The 20,764-nt window shown below is 52.4% G+C and overlaps 1 protein-coding gene and 1 long non-coding RNA gene across 2 annotated transcripts; one reads left to right on the top strand and one right to left on the bottom strand.

The window, feature by feature from the left end:
* The first annotated feature begins 4,108 nt into the window (after positions 1 to 4,108).
* Positions 4,109 to 17,848, top strand: LOC134175403 (uncharacterized). Its single transcript, XR_009969003.1, has 3 exons — positions 4,109 to 6,343; positions 12,662 to 12,770; positions 17,725 to 17,848. It is a non-coding gene; the product is annotated as an uncharacterized LOC134175403 (long non-coding RNA).
* MRRF (mitochondrial ribosome recycling factor) lies at positions 7,913 to 20,737 on the bottom strand. Its single transcript, XM_062641351.1, has 7 exons — positions 20,670 to 20,737; positions 19,704 to 19,903; positions 19,119 to 19,274; positions 17,790 to 17,908; positions 15,723 to 15,814; positions 9,945 to 10,104; positions 7,913 to 8,447 (listed from the first exon to the last, which is right to left on the bottom strand). Exons 2-7 carry the CDS (start codon positions 19,876 to 19,878, stop codon positions 8,370 to 8,372), a joined length of 780 nt encoding a protein of 259 aa, XP_062497335.1. The 5' UTR covers positions 19,879 to 19,903; positions 20,670 to 20,737; the 3' UTR covers positions 7,913 to 8,369.
* Positions 20,738 to 20,764: the final 27 nt, after the last annotated feature.

Below are 20,764 nucleotides of genomic sequence, written 5' to 3'. Positions count from 1 at the left end.
CTGTCGCGCCAGGGCCACCGAGGGTCTGTCCTTAAAATGCCAGACAAGGGAGGGGGCTGCAGATGGCAGCTGCAGGGTGTGGGGCAGCCCCACTGCTCCTGGCATCTCTCCTGGTACCCAGGCCCGTTCCCCTGTGTGATGTCTGTCTCTGTCTGAGCTGCGACCCGGGATGTCTGTGCTCATGTCTCAGGATGGGAGCCAGCTCTGGGTACCCACAGGAGGCCCTGGCCCTGGCCCTGGCCTGGTGCTGCCTGGGCATCATGGTGGGGTCATGGCTTCACAGCCTCCCTTGGCACGAGCACAGGGCTGGGGCCACACGGGTCACCAAAGGGGAACATCTGGAGGTTTGCCATGGGTTTGGCAGCATGGGCACTGGGTCTGCCAGCAAACACCCGACATGGCTCTGTAGCAGCAAGGGGAAGCTCCAGTGGGGTACTGCTGAGCCCCATGAGCATCACAACCATGGTCCTGGGGGACACCAGGCAGGAGGGTTCCTTCAGCCTGATGCGCACACTCAGGAGGGGTGTGGGAATGGGTGGCTGCTGCTCCTCTGGGTGCAGGGCAGCAGTGGGGATGTGGCCTTGCCACGACTCCTGGGAGTGCTCCTCACCAGTGGATGCAGCAGCGGCATGGACAGACGTGTGGCAGAGGCAGCCCGAGGAGGTCGGGCTCTGGCTGGAGGGTTTCAGCCCTGAGCACCCAAAACCTTCCTGGAGGTGACTGGAGCAGTTCCTGATGCCCAAAGGTCCTCCCCTGTTCCGCTGCTGGTCCTCACTGAGCCTCCCGCTGTGGGTCGGGGCATGGGGGGTGAGGAGCTAGGTGCTATCCCAGTCCAGGGCAGCCACCTGGATGTAAAGGGAAGCCTCAGCCTCCCCCCATGGCCTAAAGCCAACTGAAGCCCCCCCAAGGCCAGCACCTCTACAGTGGCCCTAAGAAGCTGCCCCACCAGATTGAAACCCCCAATGGCTCCTTCCATAGAGTTCTGTGAAGTTTGAGGTGCCTTTTGAGTGTGTTCCATAGGGTGCTTACAGTGGATGCTTACAGTGCTTAGTGCAGTTGGTACAGACAGTTATAACTATGTACAAGTCACTTCCTCAGCTTCAAAGTGTTCTCCAGGCTCCCTGGGACAGGTCTGTTCTCCAGCTCCTGCTTTAAATCTGGGTATTTTTTCCAGGTCATGATTTTGGACTCCGACCTTGACCCAAAGTCCCTTCTCCAGCTGCATTTCTGTGGGTCAGGGTCAGTGTTTCTTCCCATTGCAGCCAGAGTGGTCTCATTGCTTTGGAGAAGAAGCACTGTCTCAACGCCATGCTCTTGGCCAACCCCACGCTGGTCTCATGATGCTCTTCCCCTTTTCACAGCAGCAGCCGTGGGCATCACGGCTGTGGCTTCACCCTTTGTCTTCCCGCAGCTTCCCTCCTCTTTCCGGAGGCATCACTGGGGTTTTGCTTCCTTTTCTTCCCCCCTCGGTGCAAGGGGGATGCAGCTGTGGCCCCACTCCAGCTATGGCTGTCCTGGGCTGTTGGTCCTGCCCCGGGGATGTGCTGATGCTGCACCTCCGTCTCTGCCGCCTCGGTCTTGCTCCAGTTTACATCAGGATGGAGAAGGCGTTGTGGGAGATACAGTGATGAGAGGTCATTGCCGTGTCCCCATCCCATGGCGTGTCCCTGTGTCCATATGTCCATGCCGGGGGCAGGAGCCGGCGGGGCTAAGGGAGCCGGTGGTGCCGGCCGCGTCCTCCCGTAGGGAGGCAGCAAAACACCGTCTATGGCAGCGCCGCGCCGGCCGGGGCTGCGGAGGCACCGGGAGGCACTGGGAAAGCGCTGATGGTCCTGAGCTGCTCTGCACTGGGCCGCCCCACAGCTCCGCTCTGCCCCCCAGGACCCTTTTCCCCCGGGTCTGGGGTGATGCCTCGCAACGGCACCGGAGCAGGACACTGGGACCCAAGAGCCTGCAGTGGTTCAGCACCCAAAACTCCTTCCCCTGTCTTCCCAGGGGGGCTGGAGCTGTGGGGGCACCCCGTGCTGTGACCCCACAGCCATGGGGTGAGGTGGCAGCCATCGAGGGGAGCTTTGGGGCAGCGGGACAGGGGCACCCCCATGGCTCCCAGTCCAGGAGTGTGAACCCCTGATCCCGGGGCATCTGCATGGCTCACGGAGCATCCCCTGGCATGACCCATCCTTTGCATCCCTGAGAGGCTCCTTGGGTGGGATGTAGCTCAGCGTGTGTACACTTGACTGTCGACTGCAGGGGCTGGGCAGAGAACAGAGAAGCCAAAACCCCTGTTTTTCTACCTTAAGGTTCTGAGGTGACCGGTGGGGAAGGTCCCTGAGAACCACAGGAGGTTCAATCCACACAACGGCCCAGAGACCCCACATAGAGCATCGCACTGATCTGGTCACCCTGTGCTGGGCTCAGGGGTGCTCTGGGGGTACAGGGCCAAGCAGGGCAGCATTGGTGCAGCCCAGGGAGCAAATCTCTCCCTGATGGCCCCTTGCCCAGCTCCACGGCAGCAGAGGACCCGCGTTCCCTCCAGCACGCGGAGCTGACAGGCGCTGTTTGAGGGGCTACAAATCAGAGCTGAAAAGCCGGGGCTGGACAGGCTGTCTGGGAACAGGTAACCTGAGCCCCAGGAAAGGAGGACTCAGGAAGGCGCTTTTCAGCAATCATATTCATCATCTTCAGCTCAGACTCATTAGGCTCGGGAGCCCGGCCCCCGCCACCGCCAACGCCTCCCGCACGCAGATAGAGCCCCTGGCTCAGACAAATAAATGCTTCCAGCTTCCCGGTGGATGCAGCAGGTCAGGGAGCATCTGATGCCAATTACACACGGTGTAGGGTTCCCTGCCCGCGCTCGCCAGCACCGTGCACTGAGGCGGCTCCCGCGCTCCGACCTTCCGATGGCCCCATGGATCACCCTCTGCTCCCTCTGTGCCAGGTGCCATGGGGGCAGACAAGGGGGAGAGCAGCCCTGTGCCACCCATGGTTTGAGCTCCTCCATGCTGGGGTCAGGGACCAGCACAGGGATCTCCCACCTGAGCGGCTCAGGGGATGCTTGAGGGCAGCCTCACTGCATGGCTGTTCCCACCATGGGTGGTTGTGCACAGCACTGAGCATCAGCGTGTCACTGTGTCCCCATCACATGTGCTCACAGCACAGTGCAGCAAGAACCCCTCCTTCCTGCTCCCTGATGTAGGACTAAGGGTGGGAAGCTGCCCTGACTGGTTTGGAGCCATCGTGGTCCAGGGTATCCCAGAGTCCCTGGCGCTGCACAGCCACTTCAAGCAGTGGGAAGCACGCTGGGGCTGTGCATGACCATGTAACACCACATGGGTGCCCTGAGTCCTACTGTGTACGTGGGTCCATCCCCATCTCAGGGTCTGAGCAAAGGGAGCTCTGGGAGTCTTCACCCCATTTAGGTCCAGAATTGTACCATGGAAACCTAGGGATGAGGCTTGGAAGGACCCTAGGCTGCAGGCACCCATCCTGAGCGGTGACAGCAGCCAGCACAGCCATGCAGGCTGCTCCACTCACCCAACGGCTCATAGGGGCAGCTCCATCCTTCCCCTTCCCCAACTGGCCTGGATGTCCTTAATTGCCCAAAGGTCAGTGTCCCCGAGCCCGGGGCCACGTGTCGGAGGGACCCCGAGCAGGAACCTGACACGGACACGAGTCATTCGGGATCAACGCTGGGGGCCAGGAAATTGCAACGGACACGAACCTAAATACACCGCACGTCCCCCCAGGTAATCAGGGACCGGGCCAGATTCTGGCTGACAGCTTAAATGCCTTAATTCCTTGTCCGCTGCGGTTCGAGGGGGTCCCGTGTGCCGTGGGCTTCTCCCAAGCAGTCTCCGAGCGGGAGGTTTGCCTGTAATTGGAGGCATGCTGCATTCCCCTGAAGGTAGCCAGGTCCCACCGGAGGGGGGCTGCGGGAAGGCAGCAATTTCCCTTATGGAATTATTTATCTGATTAGAGAGTTTATTTTATCAAAATTGTTTCAGAATGGGGCCGCTCGGTGTGTCCAGCGCGGGGAGCTCCCCGGTGGGGCCGGCGGCCTGGAGACAGGTAATTTGTGTGCTTAATGGGACTAATGCGCCAGGCAATTACAGCGATGGATTTCACGGCTGCAAAGTGCCCTGCTCCCATTAATTAAAAATCTGTTAAGAAGATTAGCACATAAAGGTATCAAAAGAAACCCAAGAGTTTCTTTCCCCACCGGCCCCCCGAAGGCGAGTGTGGGAGTGCTGGATTGCTCACATTAGCACAAAAATTGCTCTTTTAAGGGTAAGGGCCTTGCTTCCAAAGTAACCGCTGACAGTTTTCTTCTGACTTCCCTACCAAGAAGTCCTTTATGTTTAATTATAGTTTGTTTAAATTAGCCCTGATTGTTCACTTGCAGTGTTAGCTTAAATACATTCTGAACATGCGGCTCCCCCGTGCCCTGCCGGTGCGGTGTGAGGAGGGCAGCCTCCAGCCCTGGCAGGTGCCCCTGCCACAGGGATGATGCTTGGGGCCACCCAGGAGGAGATGGGGGTCTGGTGGGGTCCAAACTCAGCATCCCTCATTGAGATGCTCACACCAGAGCAGGAGCCAGGGGTGGTGGTACCCACCATAGGGTACCACAGCTGCCAAACCCAGCTCTGCAGCAGGCTCTGGTGATGGGCAGCTCCTCACTGTGATGGTCTCCAAGACCCCACCAGTGGCTCCTCTGCAGCAGGATCCCTGATCCATCACCACCTGCACCACATGGACACCGTCCCCACTGCTCCCATCCCCACGCTGCCGCTGCTGGCACTGCCCAGCCTCTCGCTCAGCATTGGTGCCACTCCTGGCCTTTGTCCACAGCCAGACACTGAGCAAAACAAAAGCACATTCCCCGGCAGCTGAAGGTGCCATTTTTACGGCTGGGCTGAACGAGGAAGTATTTTTTGATCTCTTAAAAATCCTGAATATTATCTGACAGTTTATCTTGTTTCTCCGCATCCGTGCCTTTGCCGCAACGCCAGCTCATTTACATGTGTATTGCGCCTGCCTCCACGGGTGCTGAGGTCAATTGAAACTCAAGAAAAGAGGAGAAATTTATGCAAAACTGTTGATTGCATTTGTATGTAATGAAATCATCCAATATTCATCTGACTATAGACTCTAATCTGAAAGGAGAAGTGAAGGACATAAGAGTCACTGGAAAGCAATAATGAGCTTCTGTAGTGATTAAAAAAGCACTTGAGCTTTCTGAAAATCCAGCCAGAAATCGTGTCTAATCAACACGGAATATAGGAGGCAGAGATTACATTGATACATTTTGCAAAGCTCACTGTTGAAAATGTATGCGAGCTGTAAACTCTGACATGCCATCCATGGTCTGTTTTACACAAATCCGGGCGGCACACAATCAGCGCCCGGGCTCGTCCCTGGCACAAAGCAATCTTGGTGTCTCTGCTCGATGACTCACAAGGAGCGCAATCACATCTATTTTGAAGAGCGATGTTGGTTTTTAACTATGTCGAGAGCTTCCAGCTTCCTTGGAGTTTTTCCTTCCTTTTGCCTCCGCTTCACGTTTCCACATGGCCGCGGGGCTCGGTTTGGGAGGTGGCAGGAGGCTGGGCCCCGTCCGCCCCGGTCCCTGCCACCACCCCCTTGGTGCATGTGCCCTGGTTCAGCTGCTCGGAACAAACCCAAGTGTCCTGGTGGAGCTGAGTGCGGATCCTTGGGCAGCCCTAGGAAGGATGCGGGTCTCTGCCTGGGCTGCGATGAGTGGGGATGTGAACAGGGGTACCGCTTTTGACAGGATGCGATCCCCTTGGGGACCACCAACCCATGAGGCCATGGCAGCACTTGTCATGTGGGACCTGCTGGTGCCCCATATCTGCATGTGCTGATGGAAAAGTGTTCCTGGTGAGCACGGCAGTGTGTGGAGAGCCCAGGGCACAGCTCCGTAGGGTCTGGCCATGGCCCTCTGCCATGCCCTGCACCATCCAGAGGCATTTAACTGCTGAGGCCAAACCATTTGGTGGCCAAAGCAGCATCACTGACATCAAATCCATGTTACAACCAGCCCAACCATTTTCTGGCCCACAGTCCCTTTCCCTCCTGGGCTATTCAGCACAGCTGGAACTCCTTCCCACCCGCCAACAGCATCAGCTGCAGCTTCTTATCAGCTCTGGGTGTGATCCAGGCTGGAACCAAGTGAGAGGTTCCTGCTGATGCTGATGGAGGAAGTGTTTGGAGCAGGCAGGCCTCGTGCTGCAGCTCTTGGTGTGGAGCAGCAGGTGATTTGTGCAGCAAAGGGAACACGGGACCTGTCCAGAGCCACCCTGTGTGCCAGCCGGCTGCAGTCACAGTGAGTGTCTGTCTGCTCTTCCCCTGGGGGTGGTTACAGTGGCCCATGGCAGGCAGGGGGTGGTCTCCCAGCACCCACTGTGTGCTGTGGGTGCTGCTGCAGTCCTCTGTGTATGGAAGATGCTGGTCCTGTGGTGCAAGGTCCCACAGTGAGCAGGATGGGCTGTGGTCACACAGCTCTGCAGGCTCATGTGCTGCTTGTGCTGCATTGCTGGTATTGGGGTGAGAGCAGCATCTGCAGGCACTGTGGCTGCTCCTGGTTGATGCACAGTGTATGGGGTGAGGATGCAGGTGAATGGACTCCCGAACCCTCCTCCACCATGCAGTGCTTGGCTGCAGCTACTCAGAGAACAGGTCTCTGCCTTTCTTCACATTTAAAAGCTGGTTTTGCACCTAGTTTTGCCTTGCCAGTGTGACCAGCACCAGGTCCCCTCCTGGCACATCCCAAAAGCATAGGGCATGGCTGCACTGAGGATGGGCAGCTCCATCCCCAGCTCAGTGCTGGTGCCATCTTACTGCTTGGTTTTAGTTTATGTGAGGTGGAGTAAAGGGTAAGGAGTAGCAGTGAATATTTAGGAAACTCATCTGTGCAGTGACTCTGCAGCTCCACTGCCTGCATCCACCATCCCACCCCTCCGTCATCCCATTGCCATCACCTCAAACCCTTAAGAGAATGGGAGGAGGCTGGGGTAGCCCCATGGGCAGCACCAGCAGCAGCTTCTCCACCTGCCCTGGCTTAGAGAAACACCCAGCTCAGCAGCTGCTGCTCCAGGGCAGGTACCAGGAAACCCTTCAGGTCCAGGCTGGATGCTGAGGCTGCAGCAACAGCACAAAAAGCCTGGTTGATAAATGTCAAAAGGAATCCAGATTTGGGCTGAAAGCAATTTGCCGAGCCATGCAAGCGCCCTGGGCTCACCATTTGCCTGCCTTCATTTATCATGGTGAGCACTTTGGCCAAAATACACAAAGGAGAGAAATTGTTGATGTGTGGGGCCCTCGCAGAGCAAATCCTTCATCCTCCTCCCCCTCCCCGCTGCACACAAACTAAGGGTTTGGGAGTTGTTTATTTAAGGACTGCAGAGCACTCGGTGCTCTTTGAACCCAAATGCCTTGGGAGCAGGGCTATGGGGCTGGCCACCACCTTCCCTCCTCTCCATGAGGTGCTGTTTGCTGCTGCTGGCAAGGACCTGCTGGTCGTGAGTTGAGAAGCACGATGTGCTCAGAAACCTGCTCTGTTTCTACCTCTTCCACCCCCTCAAACGTGGTACTAGTGGCTGGCACAGGGGGGTCTGTAACTGGTCAGGGGTGGCAGATGCTGGTTTTGGCAAGTTCTTGTGTTGGTTTTGGGTCTTGGTCTAGGTAACACTGACAGCACTGGTTCCGGTTCTCCATCCACAAAGCCATGGGGAATGCAAAGCCTGTCTCCCCTGCCCACCCTGCACCAGCTGGTGCCAAGCTCCTCATGCCTTCCCAGTAGCCAGGCTGCAGATGACTGCTGGCCACTGCAATGGGCAAACACATCTTTTGGGATGCATGAACCCAAGGGGCCAAACCAGCCAGGAACTGCCTCTTCCAAGGCTGCTCCTCCACACCTCATCTTAACTTTATTTTAAGCAAAAAACCAAATGCCAAGGTTCACAACAGGAGAGCACAGGCTCCTCCTGCAGTGGTCCTGGCTTCTGCGAGGTGCTGGGATTCAAATGGGCTGATGCACACAGTGAGCAGGGCAGCTGCTCCTCCTGTGCCCCGGCTCCCACGTGCGAGCCCTTTCCAGCAGTCTCCACTCTTCCTCCCTGTTGTTTTATTTTAATCTTAGTTCACCCAATTCTGTTGCCACCGGGATGAAGACCAGTGAGGAGAGATCCCCCCTCCCTCCAGTATAACACAAAGTGGAGGGACCCCAGCACAGAGCTGCTCCTGAGGTCTGGCAGAGCTGCCCCTGCCCATTGCTCTGGGCAAGGATGGTCACTGGGGTTTGTGGCAGTCCAGCCTTACTCGAGGGGGGAGTGTGTCCATCTGGATGATGCTCATCCAAGCAGCTCCTTGGTCTTTGCTGCCAGCAGCTTGTCCATCTCCGCTGCAGCGCTGTCTGCCATTTGCTGGATCTGTGGCGACATGGTACAAGTCAGAGTTGTGTGCTGGGTGAGAGTTTAAAGGGAAATGAAGGAAGGGATCGCCTCCTCAAACAAAGCCTAAAGTCCTAGTAAAACCCAAATAGTGCTGGGGCAATAACTGGCTCTTAGTGGGGGCTCCTACCATCCCTCAGTGATTCCGTGCCAGTGTTGCATCTGTACAATGAGAACAGGGACTGGTCAAAGGCTTTGAAAAGAGACACACACCAACTCCTGCCTGAGCTTCACAAGTGACTTGGTCCTTGTTTAACAGAGGGACTTTAGGGAAGGCAGAGTTAGAGACCTGCTGGTGTTGGCACCAGAGAAGAGAGGGTTTACCTTGTCACCTCCTGCAGCCTCTCCACTGTCAGAACCAACCAGGTAACAGCAGGAGCGCAGCCCTGGTACGTGCTAGGGATTCACACGTCAAGTAACTGAGCTGTTTATTTCTTATGAAAATAAACGAAACGGTGATTGCTGAAGCACTGCCCAGGAAGCAGGACTCTGGAAACACCGGATGGATGTGGCAGGCATGGAAACGGGACCAAAATGTGCACGTGCTTATTTGAGTGAGCGCAGGTAAGGGCTGGAGCACATCGAGGTGGGGGTTATGCACCAGTTTTCCAGGACTGATTAGGATGCACTCTCTACATGATGAAGACCTTTCCTCACACTGAAACATTTGGGTACAAGCGAAAACTAGACTTGAGCCGATACCTCCACAAATGCAGAAACCATCTGCCTGCTCTGGGAGAGCGGCTTCCCAACAGGATTCGGTTACAATAGCATGGCCATTTTTCCTGCTTGCACAAACGCTCTGTATATCGATGTTTATTTTTGTGAGCACACAGAGAACTGTCCCAAAGCATTTGCAATGTATCTAACTTTAGCTGTTAATAAACAAACAGCTAAAAAGTAATGGCCTGCCTTCAGAGGCATCAATTCAGCAAAACACTTAGGCTTGCGCCTGAGTTTATGCCCAAGTAATTGACTTTAGTGACATCTGCTCTTAGGGAATTAGGCATGTGCTTAAGTATTTTCCTGAATTGGAGCCAAAAACTCCTAACAGAGATAATCTCGCTAGCCTTTTCATTAATAACAAACTGGAGCAATCCTCATTAACCCCAGCTGTTTTGCAGTGGCCAGGCCCTGTGTAAATGGTGGTAAAGCTATGGATGTAGGTCATTTTGCTCCCCGAGTTCAGCTGCTTTGTGCAACAGCCCCTGTAAGCCTGAAAGCTTTGGGGGATCAGTTTTTCCCCCTGTGTCAGTTTACAATGGTTAGTACCATAAATCTGGCTTTGAGATTGAAGCCCCAAATCTCATAAAGAAAAAGCAAATACAACAGCCAGTGCTGACTCAAAATATCCAGCCCTGGGCCACCCACTCCCCAGCTGGGTTCTCAGTGCTGGAGATCTGTCAGCAAAGGGCTGGCACCAACACACCGGAGCTCTGAGACATCGTGATGTGGCAGAAGAAAAGAATGCATTACCTGCTTTTCCAGCAGCCAGATGGTATCTTCAGACACTTTGCTCTTGCTCTTCTTTATCTGGTTGATGCTTTTGCTTCGCACCTTTCTCAGCGCCTCTTTGGACTTGTTGGTGGATTGCTTGGCAAGCTTGGCCAGGCTCTCCCTGTGCTCCCTGGTTACCCTAGCAGCAAGGAGGGGGAAAAGAACACCAAAAGGAAAAACAGTGTCATGTGTGGCACAGCCAGATTTGTTTTCTGCAGCAGACTTCAGGTAAATGCAGTGATCATCTCTGCCACAGCACAGGGACACCTAAAAGCTGCCTGTGTTAATCACAGAGCTCTGTACTGCAGAGGGATTTAACAGCTCTGGGCACATTTTTACCCTGCTTGGGTCCACCTGAGCCACCTCTGCACAGCACCACCAAGGCAGCACACCCCAGTGAAGCAAGTCTTGAGCCTAGCATGGGAAGTTCCCAGCACAGCCCTAAGCTGATGGACTTGGACTGGATCTTACTTGGTTTACAGTTGTCACTGCAGTGCTTGAAATTTATGCTGAAATGTTCAGAGTTTCCTTTTTTCTGCTGCCAAAGCATCTGTGGGAAAGAGGGGAAAATCCAGCTCCAGACCTGAGAGATGGAGCTGAAAAGCATAATCCTGCAAAGCTGGGAGGAAACCTCTGTCCCTTCCTGAAACTCTTGGTATTGTCTCTCTGCAGCCAAAGAGCTTGAATTATGTATCTGGAAGCTACAGAGCTTATGTTTCACTCAGCCTTAGTCCAGCTCATCACGACCAGGCTCTTTTCCACCAAGACAATGCTTTGACAAGAGGATGATGCTACACATGGCTCGCCCCAGGTAATGCAGCCCAGGAGAACTTCAGCTCCACTTTTCCCCTGACATGGGGCCAGTTACTGCTGTGGTGCCTCAATAAAACCCTCAGACTGCCATCCCAAGCCAAGGTGATGAGGGAGCCTGGCCATCTGAATAAGGCACAGGGAACGGCTGGGGCATCACCTCAGCTCTGGTAGGGCTCCAGCATCTCCAGCTCATCACTGTCAACATCAACTGCTAGTGCTTAACAATAATAATCAATATCGTGGCTATTGGAGCCCCCAGACCCCCTCGAGTATGAAACCCCTGTGCTCCCCCCGAGGCTGGCGAGCAGGAGAGCGCCCGTCTGCTTGCAGCAGCTCTTACAAAATAAACATCTCACAGGAGTATTTAGAGATCGGCTGCAGCAGCCCCGGGTCACCAAAACACTGAGGCCGGGGCTCTTCCTGCACGGGGCTCAGGAAGCACGGGGCGAGGGCTCCCCGGGCAGCAGCAGCTCTGCCCATGCATGGGGGTGTGTTAGAGGGAGGCTGCTGGGGCACAGTCGGACCCTCAGCCCTTCCCAAGCTCGCGCTGAGCCCAGCGAGTGACGCACATGCCGATACCTTCCCAGGTTGCTCGCAGCAGATGTCTGCAGAGGCGCTGGCCTCGTGCCAGTTTATCTTCATTTCATGGTGCAAGAGGGAATAGGCTTCCCAGAAGTGATGAGTAATAACGGGGATTTGGAATCACTGGGAAAGCTGACAGAGAGAGCAGCGACCCAGCCCTGGCATCCATGGCTTTGCCTTGCAAGCACCCTGTCCTCCCCCAGGGGCACCCCCAGCCCATCCCGCTCCATGAGGAGATGGGCAGTGGATTTCACACGTGGCAAGAGCTTCTGGTCAGTGCAGGCTCCAAGCTGGACCAAACACCCAATTAAAGTGAGTGGGGTTACTCGTGGTTTCCTCTGCATCCCAACATCGATGCCTTCAGGGCTTCTCGTGTTCGATCTCCCCAGCCGGAGGTCCCGCAGCGCATGCGGAACCAGCAAAGCCGGCTCACAAACAGGGGTCTGCGTGAGGTCAGGTTCTCAGGCAGCTTTGTAGGGGGGTAGGGAGTCAATCCTGGCTGCTAAACTTGGGAGGAGGGAGCTGGAATTCCCATCTCCTGCTGGGTGGCGAGGCAAGCTGGGCTGCAGCAGGGCTGGGGAGACCCAGCTCGCCGACAGCTATTCGCCTCCCTGCTCCCGCTCGGTTACTCCGAGTTGTGCCGAGGGTATCACTCGCCTGCTTGGGGCTGCAGAGCCTTTAAGGAAATGTTTTTGTTTATGCAGCGCTGCCAGATTTCCTATGCTTCTTGGCACGGGGTCACAGCTTTCATGCCTCCTTGTCTGTCTTTATTAACACCAATTTCTTTTTATCACTGCGCAGTGCCGTGGAGTTTCTCAGCGGGTTTTATGTTCCAGCCAGACTGTGTGTAAATTCTCAGCAATGCTACCAACAATGCCAGAAACGGACACTTTTTCAAGCAGATGCTGTTTCTGGTTAAGGAATCCATCAACACGAGCCAGGCCCATGGTTTCTAAGGACAGTTGTTTAATCCTGCCCCCAGACCTGGGACTTTTAAGCTGTTCTTAGATATGTTTTCTTTTCTGTCTAGTAACCATTGTCCCTACCCCCTCTTTAAAGCCAACAAAAGCATAAAGTGAACCTGGGGAAGGGTGCCAGAAGTGGGGAACAGGGAGAAGGTCCCTGTCTGTTGACCCTTCTGCTCTCCCCACTGCAAGGAGCAGTGGGCTCAAATCCTGCCATTCCCTCAGGGACAATCCTGCCCTTGCCAGGATCAGGATGGAGGCTGGTTCCTGACACGCCAGGGTGTTCAGAAATGCACACAACCCCTTGGGTAACATCTCTTTTTCTGCTTCCCCCAGTGACCAGTGGTTTAAGCACTGCAACCCCTGGATGCTCCTCTCATACAGCAGAAGCAGACCCACAGCGAGCACAACATGGGTCACGTCTCCAACGCAAGACGCTTCTGCGGTAAGAGTAATTTCTGTATCTCAAACACTAGGAATTTCCTGTGAAGAGAGGGATCAGTTAAAGGAAAGTAGGCTTAACTAAATACTCTGCATGCATAATTGCAGATAAACATAGGGTGCAACGTATATTGCTCAACAAAAAGCATGCAAGAGGCTTCTGATGATGAGCGATCCAGAGCAACGCAGCGCAGAAACAGCTTTGGGCTCTTTCAAAGGAGAGGGTTTCTTGGAGTCCTTTCTCCCTGTCGTAGGTATCTTTGCATATTTCTTAAAGGGCAAAGGGAAAAGAAAAACGCTCACAATGAGTCATTAAACTTTCAAAAGAGTCATCTGGCTTTCAGTAAAGCATGTGTAAAAATATGACTGATTTACAAACAATATCCAGCGTAACACAATGGGTCCAAAAAAGATGAATCTAAAAATGAGGCACCACCAGAAAAGACACAAGGTCAGGTCAAATTCGGCCAAGAGATCAACCAATACGAATGTTCCCATGGCTGCTTTTCTTTCTCTTCTTTTTTTTTTTTTTTCCCCTTTTAAAACCCTCAGAGAATACTTTTTACACAAATAAATATTGCCTGTGCGGTGCTAGCAACACAAACAGGAGAATGCCTTAGGGAGCAGAGGGGATCCAAGCAGGCAGCAGAAGTAAACACCAGCGGAACGAGTGTATTTTTTCTGCTACAACTGCAATGCAAAAGCTAAACTCCTAGAATAAATACTGAAAAGTAAACTCCATCTTCAAATACTCAGCTGAAACAGGCGCAAGCGCTGAAGCTGGATCTGCATAAGGCACAACGACACGTGTCTGGCTGATAGAGCAGGCTAAAAAGTGTCTTTAGTAACAGGTCAGCTTTGATTTTACTTTTACTGTGCCTCCCCTCGTGAAAGAACAGATTTCTGTAGAAACAACCTTATCTCTATTGTCTCTTCCTTTCTGATCTGCTTCCTCATTTTTCACACCTGCCATCATTTGGGCAACCTCTCTGCATTTGTCTTGTATATTTTGTAAAGAAGGGCTGGGAAAATGAAAAACTTAGATAATTTAAGACAGCCATTCAGGGATACAGTATTAAAGAGAGGCCACTAATAGAATTTGACTATTTCCACCCTCCCTGTGCATTAGAAGGTTTTAAGGTTGAGAGGGTCTTTTGGTAAGTGGTTGAAACTCTGCCAGACCCAGTCATGGTACTAAAGAGCAAACGGGATGTCAGAGGCAGACCTGTAGGGCACAGCTCCCAGGCTATAAACCTATTTAACGTAGGGCTCACTGGGCTGCCAACCAGCCAGGGAGAAAGGGGCCAGGACCTGCACCCGTTACACACCAGAGGAACAGGGGAGCACACCAGGCACATCCTCCCTGGAGAGAGAAGACTCATTTTAGCTCTGCAGCACTGCAAAAGACGGTGACAGATTTGTTTAAAAACCAATATCTTTTTAAAGATTGGGATTTTCAGTTTTGGAGTTTCCTCCCCTGCAATTCCTATTCAAGGATGACCCAAGTGCCCATTAACAATCAAACCACTGTGCAGCAACCCGGGAGCCTCAGCAATTATGAAGATAATGGTGCCCTCCTCCTCCTCCTCCTCTCCTGAGGAATGGGGGAAGGGCAGGGAGCACGGGGAAAAGAAAATCAGCAAATAGAATGATAATGTCATTCCCTCTCACCGACAGCAACGGAAAGCTGCAATTACACTTCTCCGATCAAAATGCTAGGGAAAAAAACATTCCATAGAATTTTAAAAGTAGATGTAAAGCACGAGGAATACTTGGCTCATCCTGACTGAGAAGTCACCTGCTTGTAAAACACAGCGCACGTGCAAGGGGTTTGCACGCCCAGGCAGTGTAGGGAGCTCTCTTCACCCTTTGTGGGTCCAGCACTGTGTAACCCCAGGGTGTGAGGCCATGTACACCCAGCCAGGGCATTTAGATGGCTGCAGGGTTTAAGCAGCCACAGGAACCCATGAATTATCCTTGCAACACCCAGTCCTGCCCATCTCACACACTCTGTCTATGCAGGCCAGTTGTGCAGCAGTAGGAGCATCGCTGCTGGGAGGTCCAGCCTGGTCCCAGGGACCAAACACATGTGTGCAGTGGGGGAGCACTCGCTGAGCTCCCAGAAGGTACCTCTCTAGTATGATGAGGTACCTCATGTGAAAGGAATCCCATTCACAGGGGGAGCCCCCAGCGTGCTGCAGCCCAAAGCACACTAAGCAGGGATCATCAGGATTGCTTCAAAAGCGCTCTCTTGATCCAAACTGAAGCACTGATGCAGTAGCACCTTCTGCTTTGTCCAAGGGCTGGGATACTCCTGTGATGGGTGAGGGAAGCGATGCTCAAGCCTCAGCCAGGAGCAGCCTGCTTTTCTAGCAGGTCTATTCCAAAACTTCCACACAGCCATCAGCTACACAATGTGTATTACATGAGAAGAGGGACTGGATTCCTTAGTCAAAGCTATAAATTTCCTCCTCCTTTCTTTCATCACCACATTTTAGTGTTTTCTGCAGCAAGGTGCTACTCGCCCCTAAGACTGCTGGTTCACACCAGTGCTGCTGCTACTCTATGCTGGTGCAATTCAAGGAATTTACAGCAGGGCAGCAAAGAATCAGCCCCTGACTTGAAGCAATACATCTTCAAAAGCCTTTGGCTGTCTCTTGGAAAGCGCTGCAGCCAGCTAGGACCAAGTCTCCTCTGCAGGGGGAAGATAAAGAACAATAAGACCAACCATTAGATGCCAAAATGTGATGACTTAGAGCTCAGACACTTGGAAGAGCTTCCTCCAGCCATTTTTTAGGGGCTCAGATTTTTTTCTGAACCTGAAATACAGCTACTTGGAAAGCAGCTGCATCATGACATTACAGCAGTCATGCATGCTTCCCCTCTGAAGGGCACTCACTGCAAGCCACTGTGTTATCTTGCACGATGATGAACTTGGGCAGCCATCAATACTCACTTAGGAACTGGCACCCGGATTATTGTCCCATCCACTTCTGGGTTCAGGTTCATGCCGCTCTCCCTTATAGCCTTCGTAGCTGCAGCTGTGCTCTGTAAAACAGATCAAAAGGTAAAGGGAATTAGGAAATAATCACTCCCATATGCCAGAACTCTGTCAATAGTTGGCAATCCATCTCCATGGAACATGGAAACATTTACTTCTGTTACCAGTAAGATCAGGAAGTTACATTGGTGCGGAGAGCTTTGATCAAACCGAATGGGAAACTACGGCTGCGCTCGGTATCGGGGCAGGGGGGCACAAAGGGGGGAAGAGGGGAAGGGAAGCAACAACAAAAGAAAACTGTTTGGCTTCTTTGAAACTATTTGACTGGTTTGAGGCAACGCAGAGTGAAACCGCAATAAAATCCCAAGACGTCGCCTGACTGTGGCGAAGGAGATGAAAGATTCTGAGCGTTTAGAAATTCCAGTTGAATGTTTCCCACTAGAAATCACACAGCAACTTAACCACTTCGGCACTACAGCCTGACCGCATCACATCAGGCCAGCAGCAGTTGGCTGAGAAACAGTGCCTGTGCCCAGCTCTATGTTTATCTCACAGCTTATTACTTGGGATTAACTTCTCCAAACTCTACCACCACTGGCTGGCTACTCTGCTCTGCTCAAAACAGGGGGTGCTGCGATGGGGTAGCTGCAAAGTGATTAAGAGGCTTCCTTCCCCATCCCAGGGCCCTGGTGTACCTTTACAGAGTGACAGGCTGAATGGTTAAATCAGAGCCTTGCCAGCAGGAGCGCTCTGCCAGGTCGCTTCGTTCTTGACATTGTCAATAACAACACCGAGCGAGTCTGTATTCATGTGGTATTTCCTACAAGGCACATTGCTATTTCTGATACTCCTTCCCATCATTCACTTTGGCTCCAAGCTGCTGCAGGAGACTGTGTTTAGGGTTATTATGTATTTATCAGTTCAGCTTTTGTCAACTGAGGCACAAAGTTAAGCTTGGCATATCTGCTTAGGTCTCCGACGCGTGCCATCACTGAATGGAATGAATGCTAGTGTTCTGTAAGACCTAACTGCTGTCCTATAGAACACAACAAGGGCAGAGAAAACGTAACCAAGATGATCTCAGCACATTAGGAATGTAAATGTGTTATTCTATGGACAGTGCTTGCTCTGTAGGAAGGAAATGCTCAGTAAAAGCTGTGTTGTTTAACATACAGATTGGAGGAGATAGAGGAAGGGGAAAATACTGCAACATTGCTTCATCAACTTGCAGCCCATGGAATAAACAGCCAGGCTTAAAAAACAGTCTTGTTTGGTTTTATAACTCCCAGGCAAACAGAATTTGGCCCTGAAAGTCCTTTTCTGTGATTATTTTCTTTTCCAGACTCTTCAGGCATTTTTATTTGCTTTTCAATGCCATGAAGTACTGACAATATGCTGTAAATAATGACATCAAGTAAATTATCTGTAATGGTTTTAAAGAGTTCAATCTATCCATGGAACAGTTATGGTATAAACTAACTGCATTGAGAGAAGCAGTTCTAGCTCTAGTTTCAATGAAAAATTGCCCTTTGGCTTAGACAGCCGACGCAGGCAATGCTATACAGTGGGCTATTTAATGTCTCACATGCCCACTTCTCAGCCTGAACTCCTGCTTGGACATGAGCTATAGTCATGGAGTGACTTCCCTGGCTCTCTCCGCTCTGGCACTCCAAGGGACCTCGGTGCACTCACTGATGAGGAGCCTCCCTTCTTCAAAGCCATTATACATGCTGGATGCACTTTAAGAAACACTTAGGCATCAAGTGCTTTACACTGACCTCCTCTGAGACTTTGCTGACTTAATTAATTGGGGAAAGCCTTTGGAAAATAAATAGAGATAAGCTTTGGCAAAGCTCCAGACCTGGAGCGGGATGAATAGCTAACCTTGTGCTCTTACTGCTCCTATCTGCACGGCTGCCCAGCACTGCCCGTGCGAGTCTCCCCAGGGGATGTTCAGCATCAACCTGTTTGTTCCCATGGTAATGATCTCCCCTTGCAATGCCTCCGGTGAGGTGTCCTTACCTCTGGAAAACTGGCCATGTTCACCACAATGAGCTGCGGTGACTTCAGGGAGATCTGCCCCAGCTGGTTCAGCGGAAACTTCCCATCTTTTGTCACCACGGTGATGTGATCAAGGGCCCCTCAAAAGAAGCAAACACAGGGGGTTTCAGTGTGATACAGCAAAGCTGAAGGAAAATGCGTGCACTGTGTCCCACTTCCCTTGTGCTATGCAAAATATAGATGTTACAAAGGGAAAATAACCCATGTTTATTCAGACTTCAGATGCTGTTTGTGTTCCTGCATCCCCGGTGGTATTTGCAACCTAAGTACTTCAACGCTGCTGTAAAGCACAAAAACATAGAAACAAAACTCGTGTTTGTTTTTGTTACTAAATAGGAAAACTAAGCAGGATTGTTAAGAATTAAAAGGAAATCGTTATTTTTTAATTCCTAGAGATAAAGAAAATCAAACTGTTGTTATACAAATCAAGAGTAATGTCTTTAATGTAGCAGTGTTCTCTTTCCCCCCCTCCAAGTCCCAAGAGGGGGTGTTGTACACGGCCTAATTTAAAGTATTCGGTTTCTCCCTGAGCTACTCTTAATCTGCTCTCTAGTTTCTGCTGCAAAATGTTAACAGGCCAAAAGGCACAGGGGACAAGAGGTACTTTATCAATGCAATTAAAAAACATACCTATGGTTAAAATAAATAGTTAAGAGCCTGAGCTATGCTTTCCAACTCCATTAAAGACTGATGTTCCCCTGCCAGAGCTGGGGTGGTGAATGATTCAGGCTTGGTCATTGTTTAATGTTAAGTTTTATCCTTGAAACTTGATACTACTTACAAATAGTTCAGAGTGTTATAGTAACTGTAGCTTAGTCAAATATATTCACGTTTCTTCCTAAAACACAAACTTCATTAAATGAACAAGGCTTGTGAAGGTCACTAAACACAAAGATGCACAGCAAAAAGAAGTTTGTATATGCCAGACACCAGCCTGATGGCAGTTTCCAAAAGGCTAATTTAATGGCAATTGGATTTTTCCTGCCCTACTGCACCATTAGCTGACAACCTGCTTCTTCATCACATCTGCAAACGGTTCAGTTAGATACTTTTGACATCTCCCACTTAGGAAAGCTATTTCCAGGAAGCTATTAACAAAAATGGATTCTTCCTGGTCAAGCTGAGGTGAAGAAAGCCTTTAGCTGGAGGACATCAAGGTTGGAGTAATTGGGTGCCCAGTGAATAACTCAATCAAAAGAAAATAGATTTGGAAAAAATCAGAGTTCCTCATTGCTAGGAAAGGTACCCGTCTTTACAGGCAATAGAGCATCATGCAAGAAGGTTACCAACCTGGGGAGGTTCTAACACTGAGGTTTCTGCTTAAGTCTTCTTTCAGAGCTTCTACCACCGCCTGCATGTCTTCACTGGTTTCCTCCAAATTGATAATATCCTCAACTAGGGCAGCACTGATATTCACTTTGGCTTGACTCTGCCCTTTACCTTTAGCTGCAGATTATACAAAAAATTAGGTTCTATTTCTGACAACAGTTAGGCTGCATTTTAAAGCAGAAAGAAGACATTAACCAACTCCCTGTTAGAATCAAAACTGAGTCCAAGATAAACCAAAATAACCATGTTTTTTAATGAGTAAATAGCCCAGCACTTAAGCACAAAATGTATCTGTTGGTTACATTGTGTGAACTGACTTCAGCCTGGACTGTGATGATTGATACCCGCTGCCTCAGCGCAGCAGCAGCAGCTCTCCCAGGGGAAGGGCCAACATTTCCCATGCACTGCAACACCATGAGGCAAACCAGCTCCTCCAGAGCTGCGTTCTGCCTAAGTCAGATCAATACTTGTACATGAGATAAAGGGGACAGGAAAGGAAATTCTGCCAACATACTGAGGGGCTGCAAACAGTAGGAAACCCATTACCTTTCTTGGTAGCTAGCTGTCTGGTCAGCAGCACCTGATGGACACACTGCCTGCAGCCATCCAGGAGCAAGGATGGGCAGCCCGTGGGAGCCTGTGGCAGCCCCCATCTCACTGCGAATGAGGAGCGATAAAGCAGGGAAGGCAGATGCCAGAAGCATCTTAGTGCCATGGCCATCGTCTACAGCGTCTCTCTAACCCACCTGGAAAAGAGAAGAGGCAGGTGGTCCAAGTGCTAAGAAATGGATTCAGGTCTCAGTTGTACCTATCAGTGCGAGGTGGGAGCTGAGCCCTACGGGTGCTCTGCAGTGGCCAGCGGGCAAATTCAGTGGAAGGGGCTGCATGGGAATGCATCTGCACAGCCGTCCAGAGGGGCCTGTGGCACAGGCTCTGTTAAGCAGGAACAGCTCATCAGGGGAGCTGGTATCCACACATCAGCTGCACAGAACCGTTAATTGCTGCCACTCGTGGCCTGCGGTCCCAAACCCCGCTGAGCTCCCACAGCTTTATTCGGAGCTGCAGAAACAAACGTTAAACCCAGTCCCTGCCACGCAAGGCCGCGATGGGTGCGGGAGCCAGGGCACCACCACTGCCGGCTGCGGGAGGGACCGGCCCGGCCCTTCCCTGCTCCCCGCCGCTCCGAGGCCGGCCCCGGGCGGAACCGCTGCGCCTCGTCCCCCGGCCCCGCTCACCGCGGGGCACGTGTGCCATGGCTCCGCCCACCGTGTTGCCCCGCCCACCGCGGTGCCCCGCCTCTTCACAAGGCTCCACCCCCCTCGCCTGGCCCCGCCCCCTCTGCCTCCCTCTCCTCGGGGCGCACCGACCCCGCCCCTCCCGCGCGCTCCCCCCGGTGCCCCGCGGACACCGGCCCGAGCCCCGCCCCTCCCGCCGTGCACCGGGGCCGGGGCCGGGGCCGGGACCGGGACCGGGACAGGAGGGGGGAGCGTGGCCGCCCGCAGCCTCGCTCACCGTCGCGCGGCCCCTTGCGTTCCATTAGCGTCATCGGTCCGCGCCGCGTCCGTACGTCACAAGTCGTCGCCAAGGGCGGGGCGAGGCGAGGCCTA

Source organism: Pezoporus occidentalis, unplaced genomic scaffold (genome assembly GCF_034315485.1).
Source record: "Pezoporus occidentalis ecotype Australia unplaced genomic scaffold, CSIRO_AGI_Poc_V1 ctg68, whole genome shotgun sequence".
NCBI lineage: Eukaryota > Metazoa > Chordata > Aves > Psittaciformes > Psittacidae > Pezoporus > Pezoporus occidentalis.
The sequence above is the reverse complement of the archived record's forward strand: the minus strand, read 5'-3'. Positions and strand labels throughout refer to the sequence as shown.